At 30.4% G+C, this 12083-nt stretch overlaps 2 protein-coding genes across 2 annotated transcripts; one reads left to right on the top strand and one right to left on the bottom strand.

Annotated features, from left to right (window-relative positions):
• Window positions 1-1801: 1801 nt before the first annotated feature.
• Window positions 1802-6288, top strand: LOC101496574 (polyadenylate-binding protein RBP47B'). Its single transcript, XM_004486909.4, has 7 exons — window positions 1802-2610; window positions 3814-3887; window positions 3959-4089; window positions 4315-4411; window positions 5478-5636; window positions 5719-5813; window positions 5917-6288. The coding sequence occupies exons 1-7, from the start codon at window positions 1971-1973 to the stop codon at window positions 6008-6010; spliced, it is 1290 nt and encodes a 429-aa protein (XP_004486966.1). The 5' UTR covers window positions 1802-1970; the 3' UTR covers window positions 6011-6288.
• A 633-nt stretch (window positions 6289-6921) lies between these two features.
• On the bottom strand, window positions 6922-11393 carry LOC101497113 (aldehyde dehydrogenase family 3 member F1-like). Its single transcript, XM_004486911.4, has 10 exons — window positions 11155-11393; window positions 11009-11077; window positions 10472-10568; window positions 10168-10374; window positions 9377-9501; window positions 8931-9035; window positions 8658-8830; window positions 7905-7995; window positions 7611-7760; window positions 6922-7429 (listed from the first exon to the last, which is right to left on the bottom strand). The coding sequence occupies exons 1-10, from the start codon at window positions 11353-11355 to the stop codon at window positions 7163-7165; spliced, it is 1485 nt and encodes a 494-aa protein (XP_004486968.1). The 5' UTR covers window positions 11356-11393; the 3' UTR covers window positions 6922-7162.
• Window positions 11394-12083: the final 690 nt, after the last annotated feature.

The following is a 12083-nucleotide window of genomic DNA, read 5'->3' as shown; positions in this document are numbered from 1 at the left end:
ATATTATTAATTAATATTTGTTTTATTATTTTTTATTCAATAAAATTTTACAAAAAGATCATGAAGTAAAAAGAAGAATATTAAATTTAATTTTCTTTAATTCAGTTGTGCCACATCACAAAAACTAGAGGGGATCAACATGATTCCACAAGTTGTAAAATTAGATGATCAAAAACTCAACTTTAAAAATAGACGGGCTAAAAGTTGATTTTAAACAAAATAGATAGACCAAAAATATATTTAAAAATATTTAGTATAAATCTTTTTAATATTTGGCTTGATGTTTTCAAAGTCTAACAAAGTTTTAAATTTTATTTCATTATTGTTTTATCAAAGTCTATTGTACCATACTCACGGACGTACGTGAGTGATATAAGTTTTTTTAAATAAGTTAATTTATGTTATTATATAACACTCAATTTCAATTTTTTTTATAATAATACATTTAAATAAATCAAAAATTAACGTTGATCAATGTCTTTAAATTACATAAAATGTTAGCAAATTTATCATTTAACACAATATATAAAACTTAGTATTATAATATTAGTAATAAAAAATGTATTTATATTTAATTAACTAGTTCAGTCTGGTAGTCTAAAAAACTTTTTCAGTGATATGTAACTTGACTCGGATTTATCGTAAGATACACCATATCTGTCGATAAATTTAACATATTTCCACTCTATATCCACACATGATTTAAAAATAAAAATACTAAGAGCTTGTTTGTTACAAGAAAATACCTCGAGAATTACACAACTCAATCAATTAATTCATTCAAAATATAAGTACCTTTCACAAATACTACATCCCACAAAACGAGGATCAGAGTACTACGGGTGAAAATCATACACAAAATTAATTTCTTTAATTATAAACTACATCCAAAAAATCAATTGCATCTTCTCAACTATTAAGAAATTATTACACACATCATGATTAAAAATAAACAAATTATGAACTTTCGACATGTACCACACATCAGACACCAAATAACATTGAGTTTTGAACAAATGATACGACCACTGTTTCCAAGACCAGAAAATCGAATAGCACAAGCTTTAATATATTTATGTAACAAAAAAATTATCTAAAGCCACCACAACATACCTGCCCAAACAACACCAAGCACCAGACATAACATGAAAAAATATAGAGTAGATTTCTCGTCACACATAAGTGTGAATCAATATCATTTACTCATCTTCTAAGCAAACTACATTTTATAGATAAATAACGTTGTAACAAATGTTACAAAAAAACACCTTCAATAAAATACAATAGAATACACGTATTCTACACAAATGAATAAAGAAGATAATCATCATTTTGTGTCGATCATGCTATAAAGTTGTACACCTCATTCACAGTATAAATGTTATCTCGACCAAAAACTACACCTTCATTTATGAGATGACATAGTCCTCTACTAACTTTTTTTCCTCACAAAAAGCTTTCTACGCCACTCCCAGTTGAAAAACATACCCCACTCTCACCACCACATATATTTGTTAGTGTTTTGTTTGAATCAAAAGGCAAAATTATACTATCATTAATTATAAGAGAAATTGTTCATATTTACTTATATTTATTTTAAAAAATATGCGTTTATTTTGTTTTATATTTTATTATGAATGGAGTATAGTTTTTAAAATTAGTAATTAATTAAAATTCAAATAGAGAGTATAGTTTTAAAACATAATTAGTATTTGTATTTATTTTTATATAAAAAATACATACATATATATATATATTATTACATTTGTATAATTAGAGTTGGAGGTGGCTCAGTGAAAAAGAAAAAAAGCATTATAAAAAAATAAAAAATAAAAAAATAAGAGTTGGAAGTTGGAGGTGGCTCAAGCAGTAGGAATTGAAGTACCTTTTTTTTCCAACAAAACTGAGTTCAGTACTAATATTGCACACCACAATCTCCTAAAATTTGTAGAGTGAGTGAGTGAGTGAGTATGGCAACGAGTTATCACCAACCTTCTTCACTAGAAGAAGTCCGAACCCTTTGGATTGGCGATTTACAATATTGGGTTGACGAAACCTATCTCACTCACTGTTTCTCCCATACCGGCGAAGTTATTTCCATCAAAATCATTCGTAACAAAATCACCGGCCAACCCGAAGGTTACGGTTTCGTCGAATTCGTATCTCATACCGCCGCAGAACGAGTTCTTCAAAGTTACAATGGCACTCAAATGCCAGGAACCGAACAAACTTTTCGATTAAATTGGGCTTCATTCGGTATCGGTGAACGCCGTCCTGATGCCGGTCCCGATCACTCTATTTTCGTCGGAGATCTTGCTCCTGATGTTACTGATTATCTTTTACAGGAAACGTTTCGTACTCATTACCCTTCTGTTCGTGGTGCTAAAGTTGTAACTGACCCTAATACTGGTCGTTCTAAGGGTTATGGTTTTGTTAAATTTTCTGATGAGAGTGAAAGGAACCGTGCTATGTCTGAAATGAACGGTGTTTATTGTTCTACTAGGCCTATGCGTATTAGTGCTGCTACACCTAAGAAAACTACTGCTAGTGTTGCTTATCAACAACCTTATGCTGCTGTTGCCGTTGCTGCTCCACCACCTGTTCCTAAAGGTAAAATTAAACCTACTCTTTGTTTAATAAGGGCTTCTTTGGATAAATAGCTTAATTAAGTGCTTATAGTAGAAATGTTTATCAAGTGCTTACTAATAAGTTATTTAAATAACAACATATAAAATAAAGTTAAATTATTCACTTTTGCTAGTTTCACCCTTGTTTTTTTCCGGTTACATCCAAATAGGTTACGCGAACTGAATTCACATAACCTACATGAACATAGTTCACGTTAACGCATGTGGTAAATTAAGTTATGAAGTTCACGTGAATTCAGTTCATGTAACCTATTTGAGTGTAACCGGACAAAACAGAGGTGGAGCTAGCACCAATGTTAATTATTTTCATATAAGTTATGCAATAAGTTGTTTGCATAAGTTGTCTTACGGAAATTAGATGAAAATAGTTTAGTTTATTGACACGTTTGTTTTCATAAGCTCTCGCAGAAAGTCTCACAGTAGATAAACTTAAATAAGTCAATTCAAACGGGTCTTAATTCTCAATGCAATGTGCTTTTCAGCTTTTCCTTATGACCATAATATTCAATTTCATATTTTGTTTTAATTCTCTTTCTTTATTGATAAAGAGTGTTAGAAAATTGTAAAGGATTGGTGTCACTATATAGTTTGTACTTGTGAATGGGCTTCTGGTTGAAGACTTACCTTGTTATATATATAAAGCCTGTTTGATTAAAATTTTGGATGTGTTATGGTTGATGGAATGGTACTATTTGTCGTTGTTAAGGTTATTTAAAATATGATGAAATGGAATCTGGATTCTGTAGGAATTTATATTCAATCTCATTCTGTCCGCTCTAGTTTTCTTCTCCCAATTCGGGGTTTAAGATGGAACTAACTTCTTGTTTACTAATCTCCTTACCATTACATTCACTTCCTAAACTATGGAAAGAAAGCTTTTCTTCTTTTCCATTCTAAACATAGGTATGATAGTTATTTATTCCATTCCATCTTTTCTTATTTCACTTATCAGTTATCACTTGATATCCAATATTAGTCTTGGAGTGATAAAATTTTAGGCCTTCTCTTTACCAAACCTAGGTCATGCAATCCACTAAATTTCAAGTGATGTTAGTCATATAGAAAGCCTGCATTGGAAGTTGAAACTTTGAGAATTTTTTAGTGTTCTTGATATTTTAATTTAGTAGAACTTAGGAGAGATACTTATTTGTGATATCCTTGGCAGCAATATATCCTGTGCCGGCGTACACTGCCCCACTGAATACCATTCCACCGGAATATGATGTAAACAATACTACCGTAAGTCCCGTAACCCTAACACTTTGTAATTTTCATTTCCTATGGTACTCTTACATGCTTTTGTATTGCAGATTTTTGTTGGTAATTTGGATCTTAATGTCTCAGACGAGGAGCTGAAGCAAAATTTTCTGCAATTTGGAGATATTGTTTCTGCCAAAGTTCATGCCGGCAAAGGATGTGGTTTTGTTCAATTTGGGGCTAGGTTTTCTTTCCCCCCTAATCTTTTTAAGCATTGAAAATTTGAATTTTTTATGTAAAATCTTTTTAAGATAGAAGCTAAAATAATGATAGGATTTTGACATGTTGTCTTTTGAAAGAGTTAAGTTTTGCGTGAACTGACTTCACCATGCATCTTGAGCTCTTTCATGATCTTCATTTTTTTTCCTTAATTCGATTATTTAACCTTTCCCATATCTGATTCCTGTAGAGCATCTGCTGAAGAAGCCATTCAGAAGATGCAGGGAAAGATAATAGGTCAACAAGTGATCCGAGTTTCTTGGGGTAGGCCCCTTACAGCTAGACAGGTAATTTTCCCTTTAGAACTGGCTAATTTCTTGACAAAATGCTTATGCTATAGCCTCATGCATTTGTGTATATAATTTATTTCAATTTCACAAACTCACTCAGTGTAGATTACAAGTCTTCCAGAATTTCGAGATTGTTAACATAAAATCTATACATGAGGTTCTACTGTTCTAGTATAATCTTTGTTTACCATGTTATTTCTTGGCATGCTCTGATGTAGAAGTTTGTATGTTAGGATAACTGGAAAATGAGTCTATCAACCTTGAGATTGTGAAGGTGATATATGATAAAGTTTGAATGGCCAATGTGGGATATTGAGGCTCCGTTTGCGAGTTAGGAGGGGGAGGAGGAGTGGGAAAGAGAGCGAAATCTTCCACTTTATTTGAGAGATTGTTTTTGTAAAGAATGAAAAGGGGATGCATATGACTAATATGTTTTTAATTTTTAGATTATTATAAAGAGATGAAAAGAATCTAAAATATATTTAAGCCCTTCACAATCCTCCAATAAATTTTTCGAATTCTCCTAATTTATGGAGATTTTGTTTTATGAGAAAAATTAAACCCCCCATTAATGTTGGGGGACTATGATTCTTTCACTTTCTCTTTCCTCCTTTTTATTTTCCAAAGCACTCCCCTCCCCTCCTAAACTCCCAAACGAAGCCTTAAATGGGTTAATAGTAAAATAATGAAACAGAAAATTATATTTTAGGAGTCCTGTCTAGATATGTTTGATGGAGGATTAGTAAAAAAGTAGAATGTAACGATGCATCTTAGGAAATCATTTATTTAGGGGATGTCAAATAGTGTTCCATCAAGTGTTTATTGATATTTGGAATTTAGGTTTGGTCTTAATGTATAATTTGTGAACATTAGCCACAGCCTCCTTGTTACAACTACATATTTCCATCATGATAATCTTTATCAAATTTTTTTTTTTTTGAAGAAAAAAAAACGTTCAAGTTTATGTATGTATGAGTTTAATATCTCTGATTAGTTCAATATGCAGCTTTTATGTGGAGTATTAAATTTGCCCTAACAACACTTTGGCCCTAAATGTTTCTAGGACTTACCTGGTGGCTGGGGACAGCAAATGGATCCAAGTCAATGGAGTGCCTACTATGGGTATGGTCAGGGTTATGAAGCTTATGCATATGGGGCTGCTCAGGATCCTTCGCAGTATGCATATGCTGGATATGCTGGCTATGCACAATACCCCCAACAGGTAACTTATCTAACATTAAATTTACGTATTGCATTGGTTCCTATCGAAGAGAATAACTTTATTGCACTACTCATGCTCATAGGTTGAAGGTGCCCAAGACGTATCAGCTATGTCTGTGCCTACCATGGAACAAAGGGAGGAGTTGTATGATCCTCTGGCATTGCCTGATGTTGATAAGTAATTTCCCCCCCTTTCTTTTTAAAACTCAGGAGATAGACAACTGAACATGAGCTTATCGACTTCTTGTGTATTTCTGACATATACTTGATTCCGTTGTTAGGTTAAATGCTGCATATCTCTCAGTACATGGAAGTGCCATTTTAGGGCGGTCTCTCTGGCACAAAACCCATTCCTCATCCTTACAGCTGGCTTAGGATCTATCTGTATTTTCACTACCAGGTTTTATATTTCACTATATTCCTGTTATTTGAGTCAATCCAAAATGCTTTTCCCATGTGGTTAGCTGGTGTAAAGATATGAATATTAGCATATCAGTAGACATCAGTCTTTAATCAGATTGATCCCATTGATTATCTTTTGTTTGTGAGCATTTAGATAAAGGAGTCTTATATTAAGAGACAGATAGAGTATTGTATGGCAGGGAAACTTCAACCTCTATTATGAGTTGATATATATTGATTTAATCAGTTCATTATGAGCGAGCATACATGTTTCATAATATTGATTGTGGGATGTCCTTGTATGGTGTTTTACATGTTTGTGTGGCTAGTTTCTCTTTGAGATGTCATTAATGTACTCATCTATTTTACATGTTCGCGTGTCGATTTCTTCTTGATTTCTCATTTGTATGTAATGCCATGGGAGGCTTTTGAGTTTCAAGATTGATAAAATATCTCTACAAATCAACATAAGTCTTTACATTGTATTTTGTTCTCACTCACATGCTTCTTCAATAACTTCTCAAGAAATCCCTTCGTAGACATGTTTTGAATCAAACACGCTTAACTATGGAGTTTTCAAGAGTTTTGAAGCTATGAACTCTTAAAAAAAATGCATCTTGTTGGTATCAGAAGTGCTAATCAATTCATTTTAGCTATTCTTAGCTAAACATCTCATTCCTACCTTGTCTCTAAATTTCTTTCATATTTATGTATGTTTAGTTCATTCACATAATTCTGAACCGTTTATACTCCCATGTGATTATGTTTTGATAACTCACTTTTGCTTATATTTTGTTAAAGAGCAGTAAGTTTCGAGATATTTCTCATTCTCATGTGATTATGTGTCTCTCCATTTCTATGTGACTGTGTCTCTTCACGCGATATTGTCTTTTCAAAATTTATAAATATAATAAAAGCATACACACTTTGAATAAAAGACCATTCACCCAAACCTTGCCTTATCCAAGCCTTATAACAAGCCATAAAAAGGAAATACATATTCAAAGAGAAACATACACACTTTGAATCTTGATAGCATAAATAAATAAATAAATATCATAGCCTGGAAATATCCTTAGTGGATGATCGTTGGAAAAATAGGAAAGTGGAGTAAGCAATTGGCAATCAATCACAAGCCTGATATAATGAGCGTTTTGATTTCTTTAAGCCAAGTATGGCGAGAGGTATTCCAATGTAGTCTAAATTGTAAGCTTCTTCAAGTAGCTGGAACTTTTCAAGAGTCCATGGAGGAAACCTGAACCAAAAATCAGTGTAGAAACTTCTCCTAGCCACAGCCTTATGATGACTGAATGTATCAAAGGAGAACTTCCCATGGTACCTGCCTAATCCGCTTTCACCAACTCCTCCAAATGGGAGGGTATCGACCGCATACTACACAAAAAACACGCCAGAGATTAATTATTATGCATTGGTAATGTAAAACGTTTTTACACATGCATGTAATTATATCTTAGAATTCACTGTATTTAGAAGGTGATTCAACAAAATGACATTATGATGTAATTTGATATGATGCATTTGTAAAAAAAGTTTACACTAATAGTGTAAATACCTGTATAATTGCATCATTAAATACAATACTCCCAGATGATGTTTCAGATACCATTCTTCTCTGCAGAGTTTTGCTTTTGGTGAAGACGTAGATTGCTAAAGGTTTAGGCTTTGACTTTATGAACTTAATACCGTCTTCAATCTTCTCCAGCTGCAAAAGCCATGAAAATAAACATTTGAAGCAAAACTTGGTTAACATTAGGTTAATGAATCACTTGCCACTTTCCAAGACCGATGATTAAAAAGGACTTGAAAAAAGAAATGGAAAATAAATTTTATGTTGTATTTATCTTACAGTGATTATGGGAAGTAGGGGGGCAAAGATTTCTTCTGTCATGATTGCTGAATCAAGTGGCGGATCCAATAATATTGTTGGTTCAATAAATCTACATAACATTTTAGTGCAGAACACTTTTAGTCACAAAGATAATCGTGTAAGGAAAAATTGATTTAATGTATTTTTTTTTCTTCAATTCTGATTCGTAAAGGAAAGGGTCTAAATAATCTAAAATTGGATAAAAAAAAATAAGTAAAATTTGACAAAGGATTGATTTGTGCTATAATGTAAAAGGACAAAATTTAAAGTTCATATTGTTCTTAACTTAAAATGTAGTAATTTTTGTGGCCACAACTACTGAAATCCATAAATGTCTCAAAGTTTGTTGTACCAACAAAAAATTTATTTGTAATAAAGAACACCAACAACATATAAGAAAGTAGACCTCACTTTTATCCAATAAAAATTAGTGAATCACTAATTTAATCTCTATCGGAAGGTATTGTTTAATTTAGTCACAAAAATATTTAATATTTCAAAATAATTCTTAGAATGAAAAATTTTCAATGATATTTTGATTAAGTTAATTAAATAATTGAAATTATGTGACAAAGACTAATGATACTAAAATTTATCAAACTTAATGATCACTTTAAAATTTTGTTAATTTTAGAAATTAAATTAACTAATTTTAGAGACTAAATTGGTGGTTAATCAATGTAAAACTTGGATTGAACATTCAAGCAAGTAAGAAAAGGGAGCATTAATTACAAGTCATCATCGTCCATGGAACCACCAAAAACCACCGATTCTTTAACCTTAGGTTCACTTAGAAGACTCTTGATTCTATTAGAATGCTTTTTATTAACTATCCTTGCAATGGTGTTAGATGCTTTTGGGTTGTCTCCAAACATTTTCTTAATCCCTTCTTTCATTAACTCCACCTAAAGAAAAGGAAAAAATGTCATGCTTCAAGATTAAAGTAACACATAGTAGCACAATAAAAAACTTGAAAGAAAAAAATAATTATTTATTGCTTTGTACCAATGTGGAACTGAAACTCTTTTCTACAAGGACATAATCAATTGCTATGCATGCTTGTCCTGCACAAGCCCCATACTTTGCCACCAAAATTCGTTTCACAGCCACCTTGTTGTTCAACACAATCAAGAACTTTCAGTAATTAATTTATTATTATGCTTAGTTTTTTTAGATTGTTTAAATAAAAATAAAAATTATAAATTAATTATTATGTTAATATTTTTTTCTCGTCCAAATTTAAAATACTTTACATTCTTTAACATTTAATTCAAATCAATTGAGCTATCCACATTTTTTAGATTGTTAAATATTGGTGAAAAAAATAACTCCTTCAATATTGATTATACTTTGGGGATATGCTTAGTTTATATTAATCAACTTAATTAACCAAAAATAACTTGAATAGAGGTCAGATTCCATGTGGTAAGATTGAATGAACATTTACTGACCTCAGTGTCCCAAGTAGCTGAAAGTGAATCAACGAGTGCTGGACATTTTCCACCTAACTCCAAAGTTACAGGTGTGAGATGTTCCACTGCTGCTTTCATAACAAGCCGTCCTACCCTTGCACTTCCTAACATATTGGATGACAAAATTTAATATAAGAACTTCATTATTGGATTTGATGTTTATGCTATTGCAATAATTTGCAATCATAATTTCATACCTACATCAACATCAATCTTATGTTTAATGTGTGTTTGTTGCATATTAAAAAAATTATTGCTAAGGTATATCTTTAACAATTGTTAAAGGATTAAAAAGTAAAAATTTTACCTTTAAAAAAATAATTTTTTAACTATTATTTTCAAGATGAATAATTATAAATTTTTAGGCTCTCATATATTTTTTAAGAATGGTAACAATTGGATAATGATGTGTTTAATATGAATCTCAAAAAATATTTAGAGACAATTCTTATTCTTTCTGATAAAAAAAAGTTTTATAACAATAAAAAAATATATTTTATCATAATTTATTAAAAATAGCGAATTAGATCCATCTTTAGACTAGAATTATATTTTTTTTAAAATTTATTAAAAAAAAAAAAAGAAGTGTGACAAACTTACGATTATTTTTTTTATAAAAAATAAGGATCATTATTTGTCTAAATCATCCTAATATCAATAACTACGATTGTGATTTAAAACCTTAGGACAATGACCTTAAGGATACAAAAAGTTATGCCAATGAAAAATGCAAACTAAGATGATAGTGAAAGGGAAAAAGAAAGTTGGACCTGTAAAGAAAATCTTGTCCCATTTTTGGTGGAGGAGTTGCTCTCCAACTTCAGGTCCACCTTCAATGATCTTAATGCCATTATTGTCCAAATAATTTGGTAAAACATTAGCTAGAAGAGAAGAAGAAGCAGGGGCCAGTTCTGATGGTTTTAGAAGTACACTGTTTCCAGCTGCTACAGCTCCTATTAATGGCTCCAAGGACACTCCTATTTATAAATCCAACCATAAAAAACTTGTTCATATATGGTAATCAAGAGAGGCACAACCTTTAACATAACTTTTTCATTTTTATTTTTTACTCACCAAAGGGAAAATTCCATGATGAGATTATTAGAACTAGACCAAGTGGCTCAGGAACAATTTCTGCACTTGAAAGTAGTGCTATTTGTGGCAGTTTAGCCTGTTAAGTTCAAAATAATTAGTCACATGCATGTATATTAATTTATGTGCCACTTAGTAGATATAAAATTATTGTAAGTATATGGTATACTTGGTCTTCTTTTTAATGAACTATATACTACATTTGTTAATTGGAATATAATTTAAAATTAATTAAAAAAATTGATGTATGTAAATTAAATTTTAAATTAAATATATTAACTTTCTTTAACTAATTTTTATTTATATTTTCTGGACATAAGGATTATATAATATCAAATCAAGTTACATTGAATTATATCATGTTTAGTAATTAAATGATTAATAAACTTTAAATAATCAAAATATATCCAAAATATAAAGTTGAAATCCTATGGACAATAATTTTTTGTCAGAGCTTACTAAATTTGGTTGAAACTAATACATTTTACTTCGTTTTGCATATGTTGTAAAGAAGCTCACCTCTTTGCCAACCATCCATTTTTTGAAGGACTTTATTGCCAAATCTATGGATCTCTTTAAGGTTCCAACCTGCAAGAACACATTAATATTTAACTAAAGCTAAAATGTTTTCTATAAAAGTAGGTAGCAAATAGTATGAAACAAACCTCGTCTCTAAAAGCCTCAACATGATGCTTCCCTAAATCCTTCTTTAGAACCTTCAAGATTTCTTCCTCATTTTCTATGACAAAGTTACGCAACCCTTTTAGTTGTGATTCTCTCCATGATGATTCTTTTGTTTTTCCACTCTCATAATATTTTCTCATGTTATTTAGATCTCTCTCCAAAGCTTCTATTGAGAACTCCATGTCACCAATAGAGTCTTGTGTACCAAAACTATGCAACTAGTAACTATATATACCCACTTTTGTAGGTTTTCATATAAATGATACTTTTGTAGGTTTTATCAAATTATTTTTATTAGGTATTAGTTAGTACATTATCAATATAATAAATGTATAGTGAAATATATTACATTGAAAATGAGATAAGAAGTGTTAATTAAATGATACAATTAAAAAAATATATTAAAAATTAAAAGAATTATTCCTTTTGAGATATTTTTTTTACAAATGAATCAATTATTATGAGACAAAGATGAAATACTATATTATCTTTATTAATAATATAATTAGTATACTATATATATACTATTCATTGTTATAATTGCATACTTTCTCTTAACTTAAGTAATAGAGAAAAAAATTTAATTTGTTAAATATTTAATTAAAGCAAATTTTAACTAGTTTTTTTTTTGTTGTTGATAATTTCGGTACTCTAAAAATGTTCTTATTCACTTTAATTCATGACAAGTGAAATGTGAGCTCCATTTACTATAAATATCGTTCCATGTAGATTAGAAAACTTATTTAAACTTTTCAATTAAATTCAAGAAAATAAATGAACTTAACTAACATTCTTAATATATATGTACATAGTGGTTAGTTTTGCTTGGAGTGAAAAAAAAATTAATATTGAATTGAAGAAAGTTAATTAAACGGCACTTAACATAAACTATTTTATGGTGTATTCGATT

The sequence above is a fragment of the Cicer arietinum genome, chromosome 1, assembly GCF_000331145.2.
Source record: "Cicer arietinum cultivar CDC Frontier isolate Library 1 chromosome 1, Cicar.CDCFrontier_v2.0, whole genome shotgun sequence".
Classification (NCBI taxonomy): Eukaryota; Viridiplantae; Streptophyta; class Magnoliopsida; order Fabales; family Fabaceae; genus Cicer; species Cicer arietinum.
Note: the sequence above shows the minus strand (reverse complement) of the source record. Positions and strands in the feature narration are given on the sequence as shown.

What these genes read in the sequence shown, in the direction of transcription:
- LOC101497113 (XM_004486911.4), bottom strand. Translation starts at nt 11,355, where the DNA reads ATGGAGTTCTCAATAGAAGCTTTGGAGAGAGATCTAAATAACATGAGA. An exon ending in CAGCTACTTGGGACACTGAG is followed by an intron (nt 9,036 to 9,376) that starts GTCAGTAAATGT and finishes TTGAACAACAAG; the next exon opens with GTGGCTGTGAAACGAATTTT. An exon ending in CCCTACTTCCCATAATCACT is followed by an intron (nt 7,761 to 7,904) that starts GTAAGATAAATA and finishes TGGCTTTTGCAG; the next exon opens with CTGGAGAAGATTGAAGACGG.
- LOC101496574 (XM_004486909.4), top strand. Translation starts at nt 1,971, where the DNA reads ATGGCAACGAGTTATCACCAACCTTCTTCACTAGAAGAAGTCCGAACC. An exon ending in TTTGTTCAATTTGGGGCTAG is followed by an intron (nt 4,090 to 4,314) that starts GTTTTCTTTCCC and finishes TGATTCCTGTAG; the next exon opens with AGCATCTGCTGAAGAAGCCA. An exon ending in GGCCCCTTACAGCTAGACAG is followed by an intron (nt 4,412 to 5,477) that starts GTAATTTTCCCT and finishes AAATGTTTCTAG; the next exon opens with GACTTACCTGGTGGCTGGGG.